Source organism: Sapajus apella, unplaced genomic scaffold (assembly GCF_009761245.1).
Source record: "Sapajus apella isolate SASKATOON/1434 unplaced genomic scaffold, GSC_monkey_1.0 scaffold72, whole genome shotgun sequence".
Classification (NCBI taxonomy): Eukaryota; Metazoa; Chordata; class Mammalia; order Primates; family Cebidae; genus Sapajus; species Sapajus apella.
The window spans coordinates 8,090,988-8,118,283 of NW_022437012.1; the positions used below are offsets into that span (position 1 = coordinate 8,090,988).

At 42.6% G+C, this 27,296-nt stretch overlaps 2 protein-coding genes across 11 annotated transcripts in view; both read right to left on the bottom strand.

Annotated features, from left to right (window-relative positions):
* Window positions 1-15,596, bottom strand: part of LYPD1 (LY6/PLAUR domain containing 1) — a 42,383-nt gene extending 26,787 nt beyond the window's left edge. The window contains exons 1-2 of one of the 4 annotated variants that reach the window (XM_032250740.1): window positions 15,096-15,596; window positions 12,281-12,418 (exon numbers count right to left, since the gene is read on the bottom strand). In XM_032250740.1, the coding sequence (XP_032106631.1) occupies window positions 12,281-12,418; window positions 15,096-15,240 (283 nt within the window). In that variant the 5' untranslated portion in view covers window positions 15,241-15,596. Of the gene's footprint in view, window positions 1-12,280; window positions 12,419-13,773; window positions 15,040-15,082 lie in introns of those variants that run through there. The other 3 variants (XM_032250741.1, XM_032250738.1, XM_032250739.1) reach the window with 3 other exon arrangements.
* Window positions 15,597-15,675: 79 nt separating this feature from the next.
* Window positions 15,676-27,296, bottom strand: part of NCKAP5 (NCK associated protein 5) — a 976,754-nt gene continuing 965,133 nt past the window's right edge. For all 7 annotated transcript variants that reach the window (XM_032250728.1, XM_032250729.1, XM_032250731.1 and 4 more), the window contains one exon: window positions 15,676-17,174. In XM_032250728.1, the coding sequence (XP_032106619.1) occupies window positions 16,893-17,174 (282 nt within the window). In that variant the 3' untranslated portion in view covers window positions 15,676-16,892. The remainder of the gene's footprint in view (window positions 17,175-27,296) is intronic.

A 27,296-nucleotide genomic window follows, 5' to 3' on the forward strand; every position in this document is an offset into this window, starting at 1 on the left:
CCCCCCCCCCCCCCCCCCCCCCCCCCCCCCCCCCCCGCCGCTGGAGGTCTTGAGCCTCTTGGTTGTATTGAGGCCCAAAGAGGATCTGTTACTCCCCTCCACTCCCCTACAGATGTACATACAACTTTGGGAAATCCCAGAGTCTGAAGCTACAATTCTATCACAAATGGCTTGCTACAAGCATGCTTTTGAAATGGATTATTTTTCCAGTTTTTTCACTTTAACCTCTGCCCCAATAGTCCTAAAAACAGAGGCATGGAGCCTGAGTTCTTTTCTCTCTGTGGACCATTCTGCATTTATCTTTTCCAATAGTTTCCTTTGCTTCTGCTCTTTTTCGCTGGTACAAAGACAGAAATTTCCAAACAGAGCCTTTAAATAGTCCATTACTTTTTACAGATGCTATGCAATTTAGCTTTAAAGTCAAACTTTTACAGCAAACTGCTACTTGTGTCAATGCCTGTTTGGAAGTGAGACTAATCTTTCCCTACTGGAAAAATATCCAACACTTACTCACCATAGCTACGATTACATCACAATAAATGTTCTATGCAGGACTAGTAATAGTTCCTCAAAGAAAAATGCTTGGGAACAGGTAATTGGAATGAACTATAAGCATTATCACTGAGCTCTGAAAGAAACTCCAAGAAAAAAGATCTTTGATCTGCATCCCAGTATTTTTTTTCTCTGAAAGAACACTGCTCAAGGAATTCTGACATTCTCTGCATTCTAATGGAGACAACTTGGGAAGTAGAGGCTTATCTCTACGTGTGCCTCATGACTGCCATGATGGCACTGTTTATCAGGGATAAAGAGAGAAGATTGAGAAGGTAGTTCTTTCCTGGACAATTTTGTGCTTTGTCTCTTAAGTACTTTTCCTTTGCCGTGGATGTGAATATTTTAAAGGCCAAAAAAGCCCCTCCATTTGAGCTGCAGATGGCCACAGGAAGCAACCAAGAATGCTAACAACTCATTTTAAAAAGGAAAAGGGGAAGGAAGTGCCAAGTTCTACACTGCATATCCATACTGATGTTGAGCCCATCTTGGCCTAGCTGGTAGAACCGGAAATTCTGAATAATATTAAGGGGTTGCAATGATCCCTAAGGGTAAAAATAATGTGTTTGTTACAACAGCCACATCAACAATGAAATAGACATGAAGCAAGATACTCCAAGAACACATTTGTTTTCCTTGTAACAGGAATGTGTTAAGATCATTATTCAGAGGTCTTTGATTACCCTTTTCAAAGTTTTTTTGGTGAGTTTAATTTTCAAGGCTGTTAACCTGTGATGTCAACTTAATTATAGCAAGCAAACAACCAACCCATAATGTATGATGCCAACTGTTGGTTTCACTTTAGTCTTGTGTTAGACTTGAATTTCTTTGCTCATTTATAACTTTCTGAGGCAGCAAGGTTTCTGTGCAGTCACTTGCTTTCCCCCAGCTGGTGTCTTTGTTCTCCAGTTTGCCATGGGGGATTGGAGGAACAGATATTTATGACTTTTTATCTCAGTATTAACAGTGCCCTTCAATGATTTATGAAGCTGTGCTGTTGCCTTTTTAACCTTGATGTCCTTCTGATTATTGTACTCAAATGGTAACATTAACACAGTGGGGGCCCAAAGGTTCATAATCAGTTTCTTGCACACAAATTCACCCAAATGTAGGTAAAATAGAGTCCTTGGTGGCATAACGACTTCCAGATGGAGTGAACTGAGAACATCTAAGCATTTAACCGAAACACCCTTATATTTGTGACCACGAACATGGCCTTTTCTGTAGAAAATATCCTCACACTAAAATTGAGTTATACTCTTGTATCTCAGCATTCAGTGAACCAGAATTCGAGAATGTCATGTACACCTTGTGCAAAAGTTCAGAACAACACTTGTTAGTATTTGTTACATATGTGTTTGTCTTTTCTTCCAATGGGTGATGGTAATCCAGGATGAAGGTTTTTATGACATCACTGGGCTGTGGGAGCAACCCCAAGACCACCTGTGTGGAGGACTATCTTGTTTCATAAACAAGAAATGTCTTTATGGTTTTTGTCCCTGCTGCTTGCATCCAAAAACATTCTTATGTGATACAGGAAGTGAGGTCTAGGGTGGAGGCAAGAACAGAAAGGTCTGTGGCAGCAGCAATGGCTGGTTGATTCTGTTAGGAAGTATTGCCCCAGAGACTGATGAAGGAATGGCAAATGCTACTTGAGGCCTAGGAGCTGTTTCACCCACAGCTGCTTTGGCCGTCCACTCGGGGAAGACACCCAGGTTTTGTTAATATCATGACAGTGATATTAATAATGTTCAACAAAGGGGGCAAGAATCCAAGCAATTAGTGGAATTCTTAGAGTCCAGTGAAAGCGTGTAGGGGCAAAGCAAAGAGCAGGAGAATAAAAACAAAACTTGTTTGCTTCCCTTTGTGGTTTAATTTGCCCAAACTGAATAGTTCAGAAGTACATCCTTCAGCTGAAAGTCTAACTGCCTGAGTCTTGTGGAACATACCTGTGTGAATTTGTAACTTGCATCATCTGTGTGGGAGAGGACTAGGGGCATATAACCATGTGGGGGGATTTTCTTTCTTTCCAAGGGAGCTGATGACCCAGGCTGAACACCCAGGGTAGCAGAGTTCCAGCTGAGGATTGGCCAGCGGTAACCTGGTCCTCCAGTTTCCTCAACCACCATGTAAGCTGGTGTTGTAGAGAGGGATGCGTGTGTGTGTGTTTCTGGAAACACTTCTATTCAAAGCAAAGCCAGGTCAGCCTTAAAAGCAAGCTGACCAAAAAAACTATAAAACCTGGGGTGGATTACATTTCAGAGTGGTTCCTTACAACTGTTACTAACAGGCATTAGTCAGCTATTTCTAGTTTAACTAAAAAGTAAAAGGGATATTCAACTTGTCTTTATTCTTATTTTTCTTATGCTAATCATTTAAGCTCCTTCATTTCTGCTATAATATTTTGACATGGTGATAAATCTATCAGTTTTAGCTTGAAACTTGATTTCTTCAATATATTCAGTCAGCAAATAGTTATTGGGTGTCTCCATACCAGTGAGTAAGTGAGTGAGTGACTGTTTGTGTCTGTGTAAGACAGAGGAAAGGTAAGCTAGAGGTAGGGAGAGAGAGAGAGGTGGCCAACAGCATCCTTTCAGGATCTCGTACACACAAAGCTGTGAATGAAGCTGTGGTTCAATTTGATTAGGAAAATACACTCTAAAACACTGAGGATGTGATGCCAGGCAAACTGAACTGCTGGCTGGAGAACACTGAACAAAGATGAAATTGTTTCGGGATCTTAGCCCACTCTTATGCAGAATGTCTCCTGACTTGCTTTATCCCTCTTTCCCTTACAACAGTCAGTGACAGGCTGAGTGGAATGTTATCCTGCCTCTCAGAGAAAGTTAACTAACTCATCAGTCACCAGATGCGGCCCCGCCTACTGCCTGCCTGCCTTTCCCTCTGAAGTCACGGAGACTCTTGAGAGAATCTTGAGCTGGCTTTGAAGCTGAGACCCCTGTGCACTGCCACTTTGGATGTCTTCACTGGGTGGCAAACTAGTCAACCCGCTAGGCTCTTGCTGTTTCTGAACAGGTTCTCTGAAGTTACCGGAGACCCAAGCGGTTTGCTAGATTTTGCATAAGCAATAAAACAGTGCATAAACCCCGTTGCCCAGCATCACTTAATACACCTGCTTCTGCTAATGCTCTTTGAAGAAGCCTCTGTGGAGGGCATCGCAAAGTGCTCTGCACATTCGTATTCAACCCGTGTGCAGCACGCACAGACCACGGCAGGCTGAGAGCCACATGCCTGGCGCTGCCCGCCTCCGGCACTGTCTCCAGTCACTCCACTGTGCTCACGAAGAAGTACAAGAAATAGAAAAACATAAAAAGCTATTGTCCATGTCCAGTGAGAAATGAAATGCACTGGACCAAGTATCACAACTTCCTTAAAATAATACAACACTTTATTAAGTTTGCATCTGATCCTGTTCATGGTTTGCAAAGTCATAAACCCCTTGAAATCAACAGCTTGAGCCATCGCTGCTCTGTTCTATTTAAACACATCCTTTTAAAAAAGCAATTTACTACAAACTCTCTATGGTTTCACCTTATCTAAAACACTTAATTCAGTCCATCTCCTGCTTTGCTTTGTAATGTTGGAAGCAATCAGAAAATTGGAAGCAATTTATTAATAACAGAACATGCCCTACAGCTCTGGCCTATGAAAACAGTTTCTGAATCACAATGCAGCCACAAGTCAAATTCTGAAAAGAATTAATGGCACATCTCATAGTTCTTTTATTTGCCAGATGATTCATTCCAGATTTGATTGAGGCTCCTAAGTTACAGGTATGGTCTCTTTAGGTGATTCCAGGGTAGGAAACACATTGTCTTCTACCAGCAACTTTGTTCCAGCTCCCTGAAATACAGTCACTTCTACCACCATGAAAACTACAAAGCAAGGAAGGATCCAGCATAGTCTTCTAGAAAAAAGTAACAGAGAAGAAATGTCTCGCAGTTAAATGAGTAAGGAGTTCTGCCTACACAAAGATCATAACCAAGTGATTTGGTTTGGGGGAGAAAAGCTAGACTCGTGCATGGACATGGTATTCACTGTAGATGACCAAGTCATGCCAGCATCTCATCTCCTTAACCAAAACCTTTCTTCAGAACCTCTCTCAACCTCCTCTACCCTCAAGCCTTCTCAAGGGAAGAAAGAGAAACGGACCTATCAAGATGCTTAAGCCCCCAGGAAAGAAAACTCTTTTCTGCACCACAGCATACCCCTCTATAAAGTGAAAGCATGGACCAGATAGATTAAGGTCTCTTCTAGCTGTAGAACTGTGGGATTCTTTAGGGCTGTGGCCTAAGAGTGAGGCCAGATGAGGGGCTCGGCATCTGGGATCACCGATAGGGGCATCAAGAATAGCCAATCTTGAGGATTCTTGTGGTTAAAAGAAACAAATTCAAGATCTCCTCAAGGGAAAACAGATGAATTATATAATAGATGGCTAAGAATGGACAGTCCAGTACACGGCACCAAGCGGATGTTTGACACCAGTTCCTTTGCCGAAAGCTCACTGGAATGGTTTGCTCTTGGCGCATGTTTTTAGTTCAATTCAGCGAATTGGCTAATTGGCCAGTGGAGTTCTGAGATTCACAGCCATGCTGCATCCCATTCCATCTCATCCTATCCCACTCCCTAAGGTAGGGATCTGCCAAACCTGAACTTTCTCTTTCAGATACCTGCCCCAGCAAGAGGAAGGAAGCATCTAACTATGGAAGAAAAAAATAGGCCGGGTGCAGTGGTTCATGCCTGTAATCCCAGCACTTTGGGAGCACAAGGCAGGTGGATTACAAGGTCAGGAGATCACGACCATTGTGGCCAACATGGTGAAACCCCGTCCCTACTAAAAATACAAAAATTAGCTGGGTGTGGCAGCATGAGCCTATAATCCCAGCTACTCAGGAAGCTGGGGAGGGACAATCGCTTGAACCAGGTAGACGGAGGTTGCAGTAAGCCAAGATCACACTGCTGCACTCCAGCCTGGCAACAGAGCAAGACTTTCAATAAATAAACGAATGAATGAATGAATGTAGGAATTGGCATGGATGAGCCATAAAATATCATCCTAAGCAAAAGCAGCCAGCCACAAAAGGCCACACAGTGTGAGATTTCACCTACACCAAATGTCCAGAATAGGCAAATCCATAAAAGCAGAAAGTACATTAGCGGTTCCCATGAGCTGGGAAAGGGGAAAATGAGGAGTGACTGCTAAGTTTCTTTTGGGGTGATAAACTGTTCTTGAACTAGTACCAATAGTTACACATCTCTGTGAATATACAAAAAACCACAGAATTGTATACTTTAAAGGGTGTATTTCGATAAAATTATTAAAAATACAAAAAGAGGAAAAACATAGAAAATGGCATGATAGCGAGAAAAAAAAAAAAAACCTGTAGAAGTGAAAGATACTTGAATTCCTGTCCCACTGGCTATGTGATCCTGAGTAAATGAGGATGCTACTGTCAGGAACTAAACGCTGAATTCAAGGACTTCCTCATTCTGAGAAATATAGAAACAGTGTACAAAGTAACCTGGACTACCATATCTGGGCCAGCCTTCACAGGCAGGTGTGGATAGTGAATGGGGCAACTCCTGGTGAGCATCCAAGACAAGTTTCCATGTCTAGTACTGGTTCCTTGAAGATGGTTATATTGACTGCACTTCTCACTCTCTAGCTATATCTCATAAGAAAACAGGCAGCCTGTTTCTACATTTTATGAGGGACGATGCTAAGCCCTGGGATATTAAGTATCTTTCAAGTTACCAAATGGGAAGAACCTAGAACATGGGAGTTCTCTCCCCTAAGGGAGCTGAATATACCTTCCAATGGACAAGTAAAAAAAAAAATAGGGGTTGAGGTGTTGAGTCCTTTTGTACAGTGTGCTAACAAACCTTTGCCTAGTTTGGACCTAAGTTGGCCAATCTTTTCGGAAGGCAGGAAGGGAGGGAGGGAGGGAGGAGAGCACACTGTTTCAAATCCTGTAGATTCATATTTTTTGTTTCAGGAGTATATAAGGAAGGTAGATTTCTTTTTCAAAGTTCAAAGGAAATGGTATGTTTTGTTTTCATACTTCGTTTCATGTTCACTTGGGAAAAATGCCCCAGCTTTGAAGCCTCTGTTTAAACTCATTAGGAAAACCATCAATGACAGAAGCTTTCATGCAATCGTAGTGGGAGGAATTAGTGTTATAGGAGAGCTGGATCAATCTTCAAATGTTTCATCTATGGAGATGGGAGGTCAGCACTGGCTGCTTGTTCAGCTGGGAAGTTAACATAAACAAATACTTCACTCACTGGAGAGTCTGAGGAAAAGACATTTGATATTCCCCCTCTGAATACTTCCTCAGAAGATACATAAAAAAGATGGTTGCTTCTTGAGAACTAAGTGGTCAACTGCTTGGCAAAATGTCTTACCTCGAAGAGCAAGGTGTTTGTTCTTTTAGTGTCTGGAAAGGAAAAGAGGTAGGGATGTGAACATTCATGGCATAGAATCCCTTCCTGTGTAATTCTCAACTTCACTGAAGTTGACATGGAAACCCTTTTAACAGAGCTGGTATTAATGTATGAAGATAGATTTTTTTTGACACCCGAATCTTTTTTAAAGTTTTTATTTTTTTTTATTTTGAGACAAGAGTCTGAGTCTGTTGCCCAGGCTGGAATACAGTTGCATAATCTCAGCTCACTGCAACCTCCACCTCCCAGATTCGAACAATTCTCTTATCTCAGCTTCCTGAGTATCTAGGATTACAGGCATGTGCCACCACACCCAGCTAATTTTTTTTGTATTTTTAGTAGAGATGGGGTTTCACCATGTTGGCCAGGCTGGACTCAAACTCCCGACCTCAGGTGATCTGCCTGCCTCAATTTCCCAAAGTGCTAGGATTATAGGCATGAGCCACTGTGCCTGGCCTTACTTTAAAGTTCTGTAACCTGTTGAAGTCTCCTTTGTCAAAGATAGAATGTGGAGTTTTGTTTTTTTCACTTTACTCATAGAGCATATTCCATAGCCCTTCTGATCAATTCAAAATGAGGTTAAGAGTGAGAAATTAAGGACTGCAGATAGAATGTCTAAAAGGAAGCTAACAGGAGAGGCCTGGTGGGAGGATGAAAGACAGGGGCAAATGGAGGACACTGGAAGATTAACAGAGACCCCTGCTACTTCTAACAAAGTCGTTCTGGGGGGAAAAATCTTAGAAATATTCTTCATGCCTACAACATAGCATGGATTAAACAGTTTGTGATCTCTATCTGTAAAGGATGACTCAATATTTTCATTTTCCTTACAAGCATTGCATATGTGGGTGTATGCAAATATATACAGGTAAAAATGGAAAGGTATATCCACACACAAATATATGCATATGTGTGTGTGTGTGTGTGTGTGTGTGTGTGTGTGTGTACGCGCGCGCACACAGGCACTTGAGCTTGAGTGCATGCACTCATCTGAAATAAAACAATAGAGGAATAAAGGGGATATGACATAAAACTCAGGAGAAGCACTGGGCCTCATTCCTACCAAGACCATCCCAAGGCCAAAATAGAGTCTTTTATTTTAAATCTTAGGGAAATTAAGCAGGCATAGACTTCAGAAAACACAAGGTGTGGTTAACTTTCCAATTCTTTCTACTAAGAGTGGATGACCAAGCATTTTTGTGACATCTAGTCCTCGCCATCCCTTAGTTAGCTCATGAGAAAATAAGGTATAAGACTAAACTAGGCAAGATATGAAGCCATCCCTTCCCAACTTAATGAGCAACTAACTAATCCAAAAGGAAAACAGCCATTACTTACACAGCCATAATGTAGATGCAACATGGCATATAAATCAGTAACTCTTGTATTGCAAAACAGACAAATAGATTAATGCATGTTGCAAAGGATGGGTGAAGAGATCGATTAGGTTACTGATTCAGACCATGAACTTTCTCTCAATATACTGCATTTAACTTTTAAATAAGGTTTAGGAGAACCTGTAACATTTTGCTCACTGACAGAGCTATATTTTACTAAGGGCAGAAATTGGTTAGTCTATAAAAATTAAATTATGCCCCTTTCACTGTATCTAGTCAAGAGGAAAAACTCTAATTACAAGATTGCACTGTCAAACAAATGCAAATTCACATTCTTTATTCCCTGGTTTAAAAATTCATACCGGAGGGGGCTTCTATTCTGAAATGAAAATCAATATTTCAAATATTTTGCAGAATGCAATGACAAGCACGAGCAAAAGAAGTGTCATTATCAAGGGTGCTGGTAAACAGACAGCAACTCATTAAGTGCAGAGCTGGTGAGAACAAGTCATTCGTTATGCAAACATTTAAATATCAATTAGTAAGGACAATGAAAGAAGCTGAAGCCAACCTTCCCTTCCCCACAGCCAGCGCCTTATTATTCCAAAAATGACCAAAGGGAAAAAGAGTGGTGGATAATAATCTCAGCACCTAATAGGAATGTCACTCTGGGGAATAGGTAAAGGTCAATTTTAAATGTACTTCCCAATTGAAAATTAAATGTACATGCCTCGAAATTCGTAAGAGCTGAGTTTGCAGACTTAGTCTAGAAAACTGAAGGCTGACGCATATTGCACGGCCGGTATTTTTTTGGAAGGAGAACACCTTTCATTACTGCTTAATGTCAGACTGGCTTAGTTCATTAAATTTTCTTAGTCAATTTAAAGCCCTGGTTTTTCTATACCCATAAAAAATGCCAGTCTGCATAGCACTCAAACTTAAAAATCTCATGAGTTATTTCCCAGATTCTTTTGACGTCCACTTCATGGCCTGTCAACCTGGACTGTTAGGTGAACTTGGTGGATATGAAAAATGGTCTAAACCCTTTGAACTTTGCCTAGGCTATCTTTTCAGGCAGACCTGGCAGGATATTTTACAACATGCTGGCTGTGTGGTATTACTGCAAAGGTGCTGCCCCGGGAAGCAGGCTTCAGGTGCCTCTTAGTAACAATTGGCTGGTGAACTTGGACCAAGCATCTAATTTTTCTGGACCTTGTTTTCTTCCACTAAAACACAAAAAGGTTTGTTCATATCAGTTCCCAACTCGGGTCATCCCAGAGTCATTGGGAAGTTTATAAAAGACCCATGGCCAGATATACTACAGATGGGCTTCTTTAAGCGGGAATCCAGGCATGCGGAGCTGAACAAAACTCCCAGCAAGGTTCTAACATGTATCTTTAGGAGTTACTGGGCTCTTTCAGCTCTAGTGTGCTGAGATTCTCAGTACAAATATTACTGATCAAACTTAAAAGAAATTCTGACTTCAATTCTTAATAGCATCATTTAACAGGCATTACTTTCTCTGGAGTGGAGATGTTGACCATGTAATAGAATTACATGCTGACTGGCTGTGGCATGAGCAAACAAGATCTTGAAAGAGGACCACCAGATTTTGTGAGATCCTACATGTACAACCCCCAGAAAAGAGCCAGATGCCCGGGCACACAATAAGAGTTAGCTCTTGTTACTGTGATGATTACACAACAATTGTGGTCACTTAAAGTTTTAGGTTTGCTCTCTATCCTTGTTGGCAAAAAATTAATTTGGTCTCTAGTAAGTGCATGGATATAAAAATGGAAGTGCCTTGGAGGTATGAACTCTCCTGGACATGGCTCTTTTGATGCAGAAACAAATTCACTTAGCTTGCTTCTATGGAGTTTAGGCTTAGAATACCTTGCTTCCACGTGCACAGACCCAGGCCTATCATCCTTCCCTTCATAACTTTTGAGTTCATCAGCTGCTTCTGTTTGTCAAAGTTCACAACTGAAACTGCCTTATACTTGATTCTGTCTCTACCTGTTGGCCTATGACCTGTGGCCACAGCGACCTAGCTTGGAGACAAGGTGCCCACCTTGTCTGAGCTTACAGAACATGAGCGACCTTAGGCAGGCACTTGAAGACTGTCTGTGCTGAAGTTCCTGTGGGTAAAATGCAAGTTAAAATGCCTGCTCTGCTTCTTCTCCAGAGTGTTTTTAAGGACAGAATGAAGCAAGACGAAAAACAGCACTTTGAAAATGGAATGTGCGGTACTCATCTTAGACACACTTTTAGAGAAAAAGAAATGTCTCTCAGAAGAAGGACCTCTTCTGACTCAAATTTAGCTTACATCCCTTCCCAACCATATCCCAGGTGATAAAACATGACACCCAGGTAAGCAGTGACCTTGCGGACTCTGAACAAAGTTCTCAACGTGTCCACAGTACATTCTCATTTTGTCTGGCTCTAAACTACTGGCTCAAGAAAGCTGCAAATATTTGAACATAACAATAAAGTGTTAACAGTGATTCTGATTAAAATCACGGCAGTCCTTCTGATAGGTAGAAGGGCAGTAAATTTTTCGCTCAGATAAAATGTAGGAAGGAAACTCACAAGCAGGAAAAAAGAATTTGTTCAAATTATCCCTATCGATCTTAACTAAAGAACGGTCACTACATTTGTTTTGTTTCATATTATTAATAGCTCAAATCCCATGTGCCAAAATAATGCTTGCTGCATTTCTCCAGACAAGTTACCCTTGAGAGCAAGTATGTTCAAGGCTTCCCAGAAGAGCGATTTTGGTGCAACAAATAATACCTATAAACAACAGCCCTTACAACAGCACACACACCACATCACAGCACAGTGACACGCTAACATCTGCTTTCCAAATAGCCATGAGGATAGCAACACCACATTTCCAGGCCCTTCTCTGAGAAGAAACGACTTTCCCAAGGTGCTGGCTTTAAAACTAGAGTCCTTGCTTTGACTTGCCAGTGGGTAAGGGGAATCATGTAACAGTTCTAATCACTTCACCAGGCTCTGCGGGCAGTTCACAGAACTAAAGGGAAGTGGGGGCTTTGGTTCATTCACTATCAGCCATCAAGTTATGGTATTTCCCATCTTTTCAATATCCTTAAAATGGCAAGGTCTGTGTTTATGGTTTTGACCTTGGAACTGAGGCAATAGCTAGCTCTACCTATTCTCCCAAAGTTCCAATTATACTTGGGGGAACTTTGACTTCTGATCAGACAGCTGGAGTAGGGAGTAGGGGGAGGGTTGGAAAATTCTACCTCCGTGAGAAGACTCTTGGTCAACTAGAGGGAGTGAGGGCTATCCCACAAGACCCCTCCTTTCCTCAGAGGATGCTCAGGCCCTCTTCTCAGCCAGCCAGCAGCTAAGCTGGTAGGGCTGAGAACGACATTCCTTTGAAACATCTTGGCAATTTGTGCCTGGAAGTTGATGCATTAGTTCTAAAATTAAATAAAGATCCTGTAGTGTTCTTCAAGGAAATATGGTGTGCCTCTATGACCAAACACATTTTTCAAGCTCTGACCTCTGGGAACTTCAACTAGCTCCATATTTCAGGCTGACAATGCTCACAGGCTACTGTCTAGTTGCCCAAGCCAAGGCTGGTTAGCCATATATTTTCCACATCCAACAGCTTTTGGCATAGGGAGGTGAAGGGAGTAAATAAAAAGAGGAGAACCACTAATTTAAAGACATTTCCCCTCCCAAGACCCTTGGGGAAAAGCCCTGGTAATTAACTCTAATGAGATTAAAGTAACTTGGAACTCTTCATTTTCCCAGCACTGTAAAAGTAAATCTGCGATAACCGGTGTGTGGGTATTAAATCAAAGTCAATCCTTTTGCCTGTTACTTAATGGCCCCCTCACTCCCACCCCACAGCCCAGGCTTAAGAGCGAGGGGGAGGGCTGCCAGGCTCCTACCGGCACTTTGCTCCATCACTTCTTTCTGACACATGTCTTGAACGTTCACCGTGCAGTTGACGATGAACTCCGGGGAGGAGCAGTCGTTGTTCAGCTGGAATTCCTCACACTGGTAGCACTGGATTTGCAGCGCAAGGCCTGCGAGACAGACGCAGTCGGGTTCAGATCCGGCCCCCACAGAGCCCACCCCGGAAACCGCGACCATCTCAAGTCCCAGAGCAGAGCGCAGCAGCTCCTGGCCTCTGGGAGGCTTGGGGCTCTGCACTTCTGGGTCTCCGGGAAGGGCCTGAAGTGGCTGAAGCCGGCAGGGGGCGGCGCGGGTACCTAGGGTCCTAAAGGAGAAAGTGGAATCGTGCCCACGACCCCTGGACCCCGGCTCTAAACACAAAAAGCCCATCCAACAGCACCCCAGGCCTTTCCCCAAGAAGTTGAAGGGAGGGTAGGGGGACGGTACCACCCGAAGAGCGAAGTAGCTCTGGAGACATGAGTTAGCTCCAGCCTAAGCCAAAGGATTTGCCTAATTGCTAATTGGTTACAAATTACTTAATTACTATTTTGGCACCATTCATGATTACATTTGCAGACGTCGTTTCGGTTTTTATTTATTTAATTTTTAAAATCAGCGTTTCTGCTACCAGGGCTCTGAGGATCCCTGAGCGACCACCTGGGAACAAGAGTGGAGGCGCCAGACGCCAAGTGCTGCTGCGCCGCAAGTCCCCGAGCACGGGTCGGCGGCTCTCCTCCAGAGCCGTCCCCGCGGCGACCCGGGTGGCCACAGAGGGTGGGAGAGGACGTTTGTGCGCGCCTGCACCCTGGATCCCGACCTCGCAGCCCCTTCTTCCAGGCCCTAGCTTTCAGGGCAACCGTTCGGCTAGGGCGGGTGGTCGGGGTCCCAGCTCTGCAGAGCTTAGTTCGGGAGCCAGTAGGCGAACTGGTGAGAGGACGCGAGACATTTGCGCCCTGGTCGCTTCCGCCTGGCTGTTCTCGCTGTACGCGCTCCATTCTAGACCCAACTGCCCGAGCTCCCCCAGCCCCATGTCTATCGCACTTTGAGCGCAGCAACTCAGCTTCGGCGCGGCTGCAGGCTGCCTAGCGCGCTGCTCACCTGTCGGCGGCGCCACTCCCACGGGGTGCCGGAGGCCCCAGACAACTTGGCGGGGTTCGGGAGATGTCGCCCCCTCTCCCTAACCGAGACCCCAGCACTGCTCGGACCCTCCCCCCTCCCAAACCCACAGCTTCTCCCGAACGTGCAGCCCGAGCAGCCGCAGCCCGGAGTCCCGCAAACCCGCCGCTCCCCGCTCTCCTCCTGCAGCGCGGGACTTGGACACTTCCCCAATCTCGAGCCCCGAGGCACCAATCGCCACCGCCCAACTCCCGCTAGGCAGCCCCAGGGCAGGGCTAGCCCGGAGGTGGGCGCCCTGGAGGCAAAAGAGCGGACGGGTAGATGGATTGTGCGCACCTGGCCCTGGCTGCTGGCCTCTGGATATTCTTACCTGGAAGCAAGAACAATCCGCAAAAAGTTGCCGCGATGCCTAGGACCCACATTCTCTCGGAGTCCCGGGGCCGGGAGCGGGCAGGTGCATCAGAGAAGGCGACCGCAGCGGAGGCTGCCCCGGCCACAGCGGCTGTGGCTGCCGATGCTGCTGGGGCCCGCGCTGCTGCCGCCAAGCCGACGGTCTTTGCTGAGAGGAGCCGCAGGTGCCGCTCGCGGCTCCTGCATCGCCCGCGCTCGGGCTCCCGGCTGCGGGTCTCCGCTCCTCCCGCTCGTGCTCCCGGGCCGAGCGCCGCGCCTCCGGAGTTGATGGCTGAGACTGAAGGAACTACTGGCGATCCGGAGCACCCACAAAAGTCTCGCCTTTTCTCCCCACCTCCCACTCCAGGCACCACGTGACGGCTGCCGAGTTGGCGTGGGGGTGGCGGCCGGCGGGCGGAGAAGGCTGGGACCATCCCCACCCCCTTCCTGCCTTCCTCCTCTCCCGCCTCCGCACGTTCCAGGGAAAGGGGCGCCGGGGGGTGGGAGAGGACTGGCAGTTTTCAGAGGTGGGGAGGCTGGAGGTTGGGGGAACGGCAAGGAAGGCGCAGCAGGTGCCGTGGGGACCTGCCGGGTGCGAACTGGGATCCGGGGACTGCGCGGCCAGCTGGCCCTTCGCGTATAGGAACGCACCCTCCCGGCTCCGCGTCTTCTACGCCTTCCAGGACTGGCCGGTACCCTAGCGACTGGGTCCGGCCCACACAACTGAAGGTGTCCGGCTGCGGGCCGCTGGAGCCTGGCGCCCCGGGAGGCTGTCAGACAGGAGGGGCGTGCGTTCCTGTGCGCCTGGCAAAGTTCCACACCCGCAGGCTCCCTACAGTGTCCTGTGCAACCGCACCTCCTCTTCCTCTGAGAAAGCTTTCCGTCAAAACCCAGCTCGGCTTGGCCGGTCTGGGTGGGGGTGTGGTAGGGACACTGCCTTTACTGTCGCGCTTGCCCTGGGCCGTCCTCCCGCTTCTCCCGCCTGCGCGCACCGCTGGAGGGTGCATTGACACCGCCCTGGTCGCCTAGCCTAGGAGAACGCCGTCCCAGGGACACCTGCCGCGAGATCCCACCAGAAAGCAAATAAGGGTGGAAAAGAGGGTTGCTCTCCTCCATTCCTGGTCTCTAAAACGCCGGCCAGCTCCATCCTACGCTCCCCAAAGCCACTGATTATTAGTATAAATTCCCACGTCCTCTCCTGAAAGGCCATCCCAGCCTCGGACTCGGCCTCGAGCTGCTCCCCACACCCCTCAAATTCCTCCTCTTTCTGCAAAGTCCAAGAGACCCACCTGGCGTACTTACCGGGATGCCCCAGTTCTGTTTTCGCCTTCCTTGCCGAGCCTTGCAGCAGGTGGTGCGGGAGACCGATTGTCCGCCGGAACGCGTTGGTGCCCCCGCCCCCAATCCGCACATGCCCACCCCCCTTCCCCACATCCTTAGGGAGCATCCATTTCAGTGGATATCGCCTCCTAAGCTTTGCCCCTCTTCACTCTTTTCTCCCGCGGCCACCTCTGGGGGCAGCTCTCTCAGGCCAGGACGCTGATCATTAATTTTTGCATCCTGCCAGCAGAGCTGGTCTGGAGGGGGCTTAAATGACTTTCTTTGCAATTCCTCTGCAGAGATCGTTCCATATCCGCCTCAGGCTCTTTCTCTCCCCTCTTCATTTCTATTTGGTGAACCCCTTGGGAAGACTGAAATGCTTTGACCATTACTCACCTGTCTGCTGACTCTGATCTTAGAATTGGCTAAATTACCATCTGTAGAGCAAAAGGGCCAGTTTATTTATTCCTTCGGGGAATCCATCCTAGGAGCACCTGTGAGTCAGGAGTCAAGTAACTGGGCCAAAAGGTCCTTGAGCGAGCTCTTTTCAGTATTCAGAGGGTGCAATTGTGATATAACTTTTATTCAGAAAGGAAACAAAAGGATTTTTAAAGTCTGAAAGACAAGGATATTTTACATACTTTTCATTTAAGATAAAATATAATAAATTGCACAAATTAACCAAATAACACTGATCATACAATACTTTTTAAAGAAACAATTATGTGCTAAAGTAGCCATATAGCTCCTAAAAATATTTCTATTATGCCTAGTTTACAAGCTCCTGTACATAAGCAATTATAAATAGTTCACATCTAGAAAAAATACACATAACCTTTAAAATAGAATTTATCCTTACATATAAACAGTCTTCGTAGAAAAAAGGATATTAAAAAGAATTCTTCGTAGCACCAATAATTTTATTTTTAAAAAGTGAGCATTGCAAATAGAAATTTGCTTTCATTTTTTAAGAGTGCCCAGATTTTAATAAAAAGAGCAAGAAGATAAACATCAAATAATATTCAAGATCATAGAGAAGCACTAAGTAGAAGACAATCTAAATAAATGTCTGGAAAAAAATTGGTATTGGAAATAGAATTCGGTCATTTCTGATACAATGTCACACTCCCAGTGTCCACACTTCAGGACCCTTTTCATTTTCAGCAGAAGCAGAATTACACCTGTTCCTATCACCTGAATCTCTGGCAACGAATCTGAAATTGCACTAAAAATGAATATTTCTATCAAATTGATATGAAATGGAGATGAAGAGGAACCCTCTGTTTTTTTTGGCAGGCCCTGTTGTAGGTTTACAGAGTGTACCCACAAAAAATTTGAGGACTAGGACAATGAACTTCACAAAAACTTAAGTTGGGATTTTAAAAAATATATATTATCATCAACTTCTAAGATTTAGCATATTATTTCAAGAGCATGGCACTGATTCCATTTATTGCTGTCTTTTTTTGCTACAAATATAATTTCTCTTCCAAAATATTTACAACTTCTGTACAAATATTCAAAAAAAGTGCAAAATTAAGGATTCTGTATCATAGGTGTGTTTATGCTTAATCCTCTTGAAACACAGTAAATGGAGTCTATCTTTATTGCCCTGTCAGAGCATGAGCTCTGGTGGGTTGCCTGCTGTGAATCTGACAATGAAGGCTCTGGTACTGCAACAGTATATTGTTGTCATCTCTACAGAGTGGCTCACCCCCCACCCGCCCCCGTCATTTCTTAAGCTCTCCAGTCCTAGCTCACTAAGGGAAGAAAAGTCCTTTATACATCATTTGAACCTTGACTGGCACAGGAAGAGAAGCTATCATATAAAGAATCACTCAGAGATTCCAAGTTGTCTACCCCAGGCCTATCTGAACTACTCAAAGATGTCTCTTCATTTTTTTCTTTTTCTTCCTTTCGTCCTTCAACCTTGTTCAGAGAGTTCTTTTCTTTTTCTGATAAAATCACAGTATTGCTGTTAAATTTATTGAATGACTCCAGGGAAATTTTCGATAATCTATTCTCAGGATCGTCTTTTGTTTCTTCAAGTTGTTTCAATTTCTGCAATAAAAAGAAGAAAATATTAGAAACATATTTCTTTGGAAAATCAAGTTATCCTATCCAATATTCAATTATTGTCTATATAAAGTACAGTTTAAAGGGAGAAAACCTACAAGTCTTTAACAATCTTCTAGTATAATTAAATGTAATAATAAAGCAAATTTTAGGGATAAATCAGGACTTTAATCATTTCACTGAGATAAACAGGTCCCAATTTGCAAACCAGTTAAGTGCCACTTAATTTCATTTTAAATGGATCCATTTGAAATTTGTTCAGGTAAAGTGCCATATTTTTCTTCATCAAAGTTTCAAACTCCTCTCTTTGCTTGCTAAGTATTAGTTGCACTTTTTCTAAATAAGAGTAGGGATTGAATTTCAGCCAGAAGTTATGGTAATACATATATATTTTAAAAAGACATAAAAATCCCTTAACTTGCCATTTTTGAATACATGTTGAGCTTATTAGAAGCGTTGCCATTTTTGTATTTTGTCCCTTTATGGGACTTAAGACATTTGGAAGAGATCTCCAGCTTTTTGGGTATAGATTCCAGAAGGCCCAGGGGCTTAAAAATCAAAGTGACAGGTGTACAGCTGAGTAACCACTCTGCTCAAGAAGGCCTAGTAATACCAGTTTATACAGGGATATTACTGTTATTAACACCCTGTAAGACGTTATAAAACACTGCAACCAAATTCAACAATTATCATAGGTAAACCCTGTAAATGTGAATATATTCTGTTGCTCAGTTGGTTCCTAAGGGCTAAGGAGGGAGGCGCAGATGCCAAAAACAACGAGAAGAACAGAGGTGTAAAAGTGTCTACAATGTTTCTCATCTTCTTTTCCTCTTTCCAGCAAATATTCCATCCAAACACAAGAAAGAAGCAGGCCCAGGGGCTTAGAGATGATAATAAGTGCTACCATTCATTAAGCATCCGCTAGGTAAAAGACACTTAACAGATGCGAGCAGCTTTTTCACAAACCTGCAAAGTAAACGTCTCCATTTTAAAGACAAGCAATACAAGGCTCAGAGTGACAGAGATATTTGCCCAAGGTTGCCCAGCAAGTGGCAGAGATCAGGATTTGAATTTCTGGCTGGCTGCCTACATGTTCTTATTCTTTCCACTAAACCATGTTCTTATGTAATGAAGGACAAAATGTCCTGTTTTTCATTTTGTTACCCAAAAATTCCATTTAAACAACTTGCCAAACCTTCTCTAACATGTGCAGTTCCGCTGTGCACCAAGCTCCTACCCCCAACATTGTTAGGCTGGACTTACAGGGTTGCAATGAGGATACTGTGTTTTGATTGGGGAGAATAGATACAGCCAAAGCCTATGGATTCTCACATGCTAAATATTTAACAGAGAGGAGAGAGATGGAAGTGGCTTCTGTGTCCCAAGAGCAGACATGGGCAAAATTTCTCTGCTATAGGAAATGGTATAATTCTATGGGAATATTTAAAAGTCATCCTAGATCTAGTGCTTATTTCATTAAACTATTAACGTGCAGAAGCATTACTCACGGAGCTAATTTTCAATCTCAAACAGCTACCCTGAAACCAGAGGCGGGCTAAGGAACAGACTCCTAGCTGATTACAGAAAAGTGGCTCCATAATTAGAAATAACTCCATCCAAGAGCCCCTTTTAATACTGTGCCAATTTGCCTACATTTACCAAATGTAGGTAATTAAAGGGCATTCAGTGCAATTTTCTCTCTTTTTAAGAACCACAAGTATTTTTCTCGACTATTTCTCATCTATGTGGATCTCAAGTTTATTCAACACACACTAAGAACTACTGCAAGGTAGACTGAAGCTTTTGGTACTGAGGATACACAGCTGAATAAAATTGTGCCTGCAGGGGATCGCTGAGGCCCTGGGGGCAGACAGGCGGAGCTTCAATTTCAGCTTGGCCGTTTCATGGGCCGAGCGCTACAAGCCTCCTTCTTCAGGTGTAAAATGGTGATAAGACACATCTTTATTTCAGGATTGCAGTAAGTATTAGAAATAAAGAACCTCAAGGCTCTGGCAGACAGTAATAGGTGCTCAATAAATGTAAGGCTGGGCTCTTATTCTAGAATGGTGGTTCTCAAAGTGTGTTCCCCAGACCAGCAACATCAACATCACCAAGGAACTTGCTAGAAATGCAACTTCTTGGATCCCATCTAGACCTACTACATCAGAAACTGAGGGTCAGCAATCAGTTTTTAACAAGCTTACCAGGTGATTCTAATTACTGAAATTGGCGACCCGATGCTCTAGAAGAACATGATCCCTGGAGGGAAGATAAACAGGTGAAAAGTATAATTCATTGTGAAATGGTGGAAATTTGGAAAGAGTTAATTGCCATTAAAACACTCACTGTCATCAGGTTTTTAAATGTTTCAGGCTTGCAGATTTGTTGCTTGAGTTAATTATAACAAAGGCCTACACTGACCAGGGAGGTTATAGAAATGAAAGAAGAGACCATTATTTAAAAAAAAAGCAAAAAACATGACCCTCTCAGGCTTCTTTTTATTTTTATAGTTTGGATGAAAGGTGAGTGTAGACATGTTACCTTACTATAAAAACAACATCCATGCAAAAGTGACCATAAGGGCCAGCTGGCATTCAGTCTCCAGGCAGAGCAGCTCTAAGGAGTGGTGAGGGCTGCAGTCAGCTCAGGAGCATGTGCTGATCTAAAAGCAGTAGAAGCTACTTAGATCTAGCTTAGATCTAGCTGTGCAGAAATGTGGGTGCAGATCTTTTGATTTCAGAGGTGAGGACATACATGTAGATCAATATTTGCTTATATTTAAAACTCACTGATTTTTAATTATGGGCTCACATTTGAAGAAAACAATAACAAAATACAACAACAAGAAATGTTGTTTTATCCTTTTTTTTTTTTTAACAGTGTCCTATCTTGCCTCCTCCACTCCCCCATTCCCCTTCCCCCAGCTTTCTTTTTGAAGGCCTAGTCCAACGCTAAATCATCATTATTTTCTTAATGGAAACTTCCCCTAGCACCAGAAGCATCTTAACTCTGGGTTTGGGCTTCTCACGTGGTTCTGCCAACTAATAAAAGCACTAAAGTGGCTTACTTTTCTGCCTATAGGGGCATACCGAACCTGAACATTGGCTCGGCAGATCTCAGATTTTATCTATTTTTAAAATTCTGTAGTTGAATAACATTTACATTTAACATATAAGGAGGGATTGAGGTGAAACAACAATGTGTTAATGATCTATCTGGCAAATGATAACAAAATAGTGCACATTAGTTTGCAGCAACTATATGTGAAAGTGCTTTGCAAACTAATCATGGTAATAACCGTTACCATTTAACAGTGTGTGTTCTGTGCAGACATTCTGCTAAGCACACTGCATAGATTATCTGTTTCCATCCTCACATATATTCTATGGGGTAGGTGCCATTAGTATCTTCATTTACAGGCAATCAAGGCTTAGGAATATGTTACTTGTTTAAGGTCCTGCAGTAGTATGGGATAGACTTTGGAATAGATATAGGCAATCTGCCTGCAGAGATCAAGTTCTCAACTTTTATCCTGGAAAACTACCTTGTGAATATTAGCCAATATCATCTTTAAGGAAAGCATCTGAAATAGCAATTACAGAACAAAAACAGTAATGATTGACCTAGTGAAGATCAGTGTTTGATGAGAATTATGTAAGTTCCATAAAACATCGCCAGTTCCTTCCTGTGTTGTGCTTCATCAGAATTATGATAAAATTAATATACTACGTTTGTCACCTATAGGTGGCAACAGTTGTACAGATGACTTTTTGGTGGATTTTTTTTTTTTTTTAACTGCATTTGGGAATAAAAGTAGGGCTAAACAGGCAAGATGAAAATGTATTTTCAAGTTTAAATAAATAGCTTTGCATATCTTAAAATATTTTCCTGCCTTTAGTGTAACCACGAATTATTAGTGATAATTCAAGCAAGAAGTATATAGTGACATATCCTCCAGAAATCTCTTGAGAATTAGACCTTTATTAATTTAATTCCTTGCAGTCAAGCAGTCATTCAATCAAACCAATCTACTATATGACCAGCTTTGTTCAAATAGTCTTGTGGTCTTGATTCTCAGAGGAAGTTTTATAGAGGATGCTCTTGGAATGGTTTCAAAGGGCAAATAGGATTGAAATGTGCAGTAAGAAGAAGGGAGGCCATTCCAATAACTGTCCATCTCCTATGCCCTTAATGCATCTGTACAACACTGTGTAGTCTACTTCAGCACCAGGAGTTGCCTAGAGGGTCTCTCCCTTTGGGGATTCTGTAGTAGACAATTAATCACTATAAAAACAGAAACAGAGAGACACCTACCCCAACAGGTTCTAAGAAACCCAACCAGACCCATGAAAGTAGCAGCCAGCATGTGGGTTATAAAAAGCTTGACTTCAAACAGCATTCCCATCTATGATCTCACTTTGCTCTTCCATTAGCCTGGAAGGTGAGGGAGGCCGGAGTCAGCTGTACTTTCCATGTGGTATTTATGGAATCTGTGACTCACACAGAGTCTGATCCAAGTGAAATTAGACCTCAAACTTATTTTCCTGATTTTTCACACAAAAATTCACAGCATTTTTTTTTTTTTTACAGTTCACAATAGTCATGAAGTAGAGATTTTTGCCTAGAGCAATATCCTGAACACTAGGAAGGATAAAATTGGAGGAGCTATGGACCCTTGCCATAAGGAAGAGGTGGAAAATGTATACGGTGATACAGAAAAACTCAAGTGATAAACTAGCAGAAAATATATGCATGATGGTATCAGCTTCAAAGAGATACGTGTTATGTGTGTAGCGCCAGAATCTACTGTCCATGGTCGATGAGAACAAATAGCAAATTCATGAAATAGTGCAATCAATTATTGTTTTATGATAAATGCTACTCTCGTTATTTCAAATACCTTCCCATCCTTTGATTACATCTTAAAAATATTGGTTAGTGTATCTACCACAAATGTCAGGAAGAGATCAAATCTATTTGTGAAATTCAAATGCGGCATCATTCCTCAGCTGGGCACCAACATTCACAATGAGGATTGGAGCTCTTAGCACAAATTAATGCAAACAGGACTTTAATCAACATAATTTCTTATTTCTCTATTGCTATAGAGATTCACTGCCAATGGATCAAGAAACATGTGGTAGGAAAATAGCCCTATTTATAAAGTGTTTTTACTATGAGTCTGGTACTGGGTTGAATGGACTGCATGAATCATCTCATTTAATCCTTACAGCAAGCCTACGAGATAGCACTATTATCATCCCCATTATACAAATGAGAAATGCAGATAGAGAGGTCTAAATATTAGTACTATATACGTGGCTAATAAGTTAGGCAATCAGGATTTGAGCAGAAACAGTCTGACTACAGGACTTGGGATCTTAATCACTATGTATTACCCCAGGTACTTAAAAACCAATGTGCAATTCCTGGCATTGTGCTAATTAGCTGTGTAAGCCCTATGACCCTTAGTTTCTTTACATTAAAGGTTTTTTTTGAATCTTCCCTGTCTATAAGGTTCTGTGACTCTAAAATATACTTAACTGGATATCTTCTGGGCATCTATTATTAGAATTTGAGGTAGCACAATAACCAACCCTAACACCCCTCTTCCCCACATTAGTTCTCAATGACTTAAACAGTAAAAGAAAAAGGCTTATGGGAGGCCAAAAGATCAGCTTTACGAGCAGAAAGTTTGACTGGAGAACAAGGTTTCCATCTGTAAAGAAATGGGTTTCCTAATACCCTTCCCGAGAAACAGACAAGCTTAGTAATCAGCAGCCCTGGGCTGGGAAACAAGCGTCTTCCTGTAAAAACTACAGCATGAAGGAACAGAACAGAATTTTGTGCTTCTGACAGTCTGATTCCAGAGGGAGATTGGGAAGAGCAAGAAGTGGGGAGCAGCACTGGCAGTTCCTTTCCTGAACCTGCTGGCAAGTCAATCCCTCATCCTCTGGGAGGAGTGAATGAGGGGGGTCCAGAGATTCCAGAAGGGTTATCCCAGGAAGCTCCTTTCATGTGGAAACATCCAAAATTGAGAAGTGTCTCCAAGGCGTCCCTTACTACCACCCAACATCTCTCATTATGTATGATGCAGAGTTTAACCAGATAGTCATACATGCATGAAGGCCAAGAAGATGCAGGAGGATTCTGGTGCTGCAGGGAGTTAATGGGCACAGAGAAGCCTCTCTATGGGCAAAGAAACAGGATGAAGGTGATCCAGCAGGTGTGAAAGATGGCAGAGCTTCCATTTGGAAGCAAATAGATGAAATCTAGGAGACAGTCTGTTTAATCAAGGGCTTTGAGTTGAAGCTTAATGTGTGATTTACCCCATCCCTTTTCTGATGAGAAAATCTTGAGCACTGAGAAGATGGATTCAGGGAACAGTTTTATGTTATGTTCTTGTTGTGGAATGGGGAGGAGGTATTTTAATCCAAGGTCTCTTAGTTGAAGATTTGTGTACCTCAAGGTCTGTGTTAAGCGCTATTTGCGAGGGGCATTCCAACCTCAAGGGAAAAGATGCAGCTCAAGTCATTTCTCTTTTCTCAGAGGTACTAATCTCTTCCTTAATGCCACTTCTTACTGCATTACTGGTGAAGCTACTTTCTAGATGAGACACAAAAATAGAATGACCTTTGGTGATCACTAGAGACCCCTCCACACTTTTCTCAAGAGTTGTGGTATTAACCCTGTTAACCTGGTCAAATTCCAACTTGGATAATTACTTTCTCCCGATGCTCAGTTCCCTCTATTACCTCAACTGGACACATTACTCTTCACTTGACCTTCTGAAAAATTAATGTGACGCATTGGTAATAGAGAGCCACTCTCTTTCTCCAACCATACTCAGGGAGATGTGATTTGGCACTTGGGGGCACTCTGTTTTCTTACTGGGGTCCTAGAGGTTCTCCAGTATCCTCAGGGCAAACAGATTTTATTAGGTGAAAGAGTAATTTTCGGCAGAGATGTGCTTTTATGACTATATTAACTGTATTGCTGTCCTTTACTATGATCAATGGCTTTCAATGACCTCTCCTGGAACCCCTGAACCCAGAGGGGGAAAATGAACTTACTTTTTGAGAAAAAGAGCAAGCAGAGAGAAGGTCAGTGGGAAGCTTAGGGTTGTTAAAAAATAATACACCTTGTGGAAAGGAAAAGGATGCACTTTGAAGATAAACAAAGGCCACAAAGGACATTTAAACACTAGATCAAGAGGACTAAAGGAAAGAGAAGTCAATTCATCAGTAACAAGAAACGTCCCCATATATGGAAAACGGGGGAAAGTTGGGAGGGCATGTCCCTTAGGAGGAAGATAAAGTAACACAAAGAAAATCACAAACTTTGCTTATGGCACAGAAAGGCATCTGGGAAGAGGAAAGGCATGCAAGTTGGGGTAAAATTGTTATATGAACATGTAAAACTGATGTGTGATTTTTACAAATCCTGATATTAGTGTCCTCATTTCCAATGCCCATCTGAAAATTTGGATTTTCTGTTTTCCAGGGGGTAAACAGATCCATAAAGATAGTTTAAAACAGGTTGACTGCCTTCAATAATGCTTCAGATTTAATGAGTTGTGGTCATTTTCTCCAAAAGTACAATGCCCACTATTTTCTGATGATCCAGAATTGGGCAAACAAGACAGCTCATTGCTATCAGCCTGTGTAAGCAGCTTAACTAAATGGGACATGTTTCTCTGTGTTGTTAGATTACTTTTTCTTCCAGCACAGTAATATTAATTGAAGAATTTATGCAGAAATGAGAATTGAGCAGTTCCTGAGATAGGAACTTCTAAATCTGTTCATGTAAGGTTAAGAATTTCAGCTGACAAGGATGAGGGCATCAAACTTTTCTGCCTTTAATTTATATATACCGTTATGAATAAAAATAAATATATATACTACTCGACTTAAAAGATTGATTAGCCTATTTTTTACTACCCTTTCCATTATTTTATGTCTTAAATATGTCTTAAACCTGTCTGTTCAGCAAGCTGGGCCATGGCAGGCTTAGATGTCACTGTCCTTGTAGCATAAAAAGTCCATGAACTTTGCCAGATGAAAATGCAGCATTCATCTATATATTCTAACATGATATCGCTATGTTTCACTGTGGAATAATAGATGTTTGACTATTTATAAAAGAAAAAAATTGTGTGTGTGTGTGTGTGTGTGTGTGTGTATGGATCAGTTGAGTATAAAAAAAGTTTATATTACTTTTTTTCCCATGGAAGTTCCCCTTCCAAAAGAAAATCTCCAATACCATTGGAGACTGGTGGACATCATAAAATTATACTTGAAAGTGCTAAGTTTTTATGAGGTATGCTGAGAGTGCCAAAGCTAGGGAAAAACATTCTATGCTATTCATTAACCTATAAATAACTAGACGACCTGGAATTACTTCCAACAGAATTTGGTAGGTCATTTAGGAGCCACAGTGCATTATGGCAGTCAATTTATTAGGTGCTATACAACAGCCATGGAATTAAATGGGACTGCAAGCTAAGGGTCATCCAGGAACATGCTGATATTGGAGGATGCAAGAATGTTTGCCCCACTCATGTGTGATTCATTTCCTACTGCAGTTCATGTTTCAGTTCAAGAGCTGGTCAGCTTTTCATCTGGATAAAGTTATTTGACATATTGAATCCTGAGAGCCAGGACAATTAAGAATTAGAACAAGTTTATTGATCCCTATTCTAAAAAGAATTTTTTTGGGGTGGAAATTGTTTTAAAGATTCAGAAACACTGAACAATCAATTCTGTGTTGCACTCTAGTTTACAACAGCAATTGTAGGATGCACCTCGTGGTCACTACCCAGGAAGCCCTGGGGTCCTAGAATGGAGAGACATGCTGGTGGGGAGGATGCTGATGGGAATCTGCTTCCATTCTGGATTCCATCCCTTGCTCTATCACAATACGACAGTGACAATCAACGCTTCCACTCTGTACCCAGATTGTAATGAATACTTAAGTCAGGAGTCTGCTGTTCCTGCCACATCATTTGTTTATTCTTCAGATATTTACCAACTACCTACAATGTATCAGAAAGTATTTTAGATAGTGGAGATACAGTGGTGTATGAGAAAAGTCACATGGAATACATAGTAAGGACTCTTAATATGAAGCAAATATGGAACAAAGCATTAGGTATATCAGAAAGTGAATCCCTGAAAATTGCCTTGTTGAGTTTGAATCATCTACTCAGTCTGCTCTTTGGTCTAATAATGGCACCTAGAACACAAATATCCTGTCACACTTAGAGTTATGGATGCGCCCACCCCAATGCTATTTCTGGAATAACAACTCCCTGGATTTTCTAAAGCTTCTTTTGATCTTCTTCCATTTTCAGTCTATAATATCATTTAGGCAGATATTTTTCATAGTTTAGTCACTATTTATACTCACCTTTCTTAACCTCTCTGGATCTAGTGACTTTCTGAATGTGACATGTTTAAACCAGAATTTCTTTTCTTTTTCTTTCTTTCTTCTTTTTTTTTAGACAGAGTCTTGCTTTGTCACCCAGGCAGGAGTGCAGTGGCATGATCTCAGCTCACTTCAAACTCTGCCTCCTGGTTCAAGTGATTCTCCTGCCTCAGTCTACTAAGTAGCTGGGATTACAGGCGTGCACCACCATCCCCAGATAATTTTTTCACTTTTACTAGAGATGGGGTTTCACCGTGTTGGCCAGGCTGGTTTCAAACTCCTGACCTCAGGTGATCTACCTGCCTCAGCCTCCCAGAGTGTTGGGAATACAGGCATGAGCCACTGCACCTGGCCTAAATCAGAATTTCTTCTATTTTCTCTAATTCCACATTCTTGTCAATAGTAAGCAAATTTAATAACTTACTTGTTTTCAGTGAAGAGCTGCTAGTTTTGTTTCTATGCTATTTCATCCATAGAGATCTTTCTTTCTATGAATTTGTGGTCCAAATGGCCAAATTATCCATCTGGCCCTGAGCTTATATCCATTGTATTATATAGGCTTTTTCATATCCCACTTCTCAACTAAATTGCAAGCCTCAGGAGGGCATGGACTAGATTTTATTCTGCTTTTCTACTCAGATTCTAACACTGTCTTGAATATCTTAGAGGCTCAATGAGTGT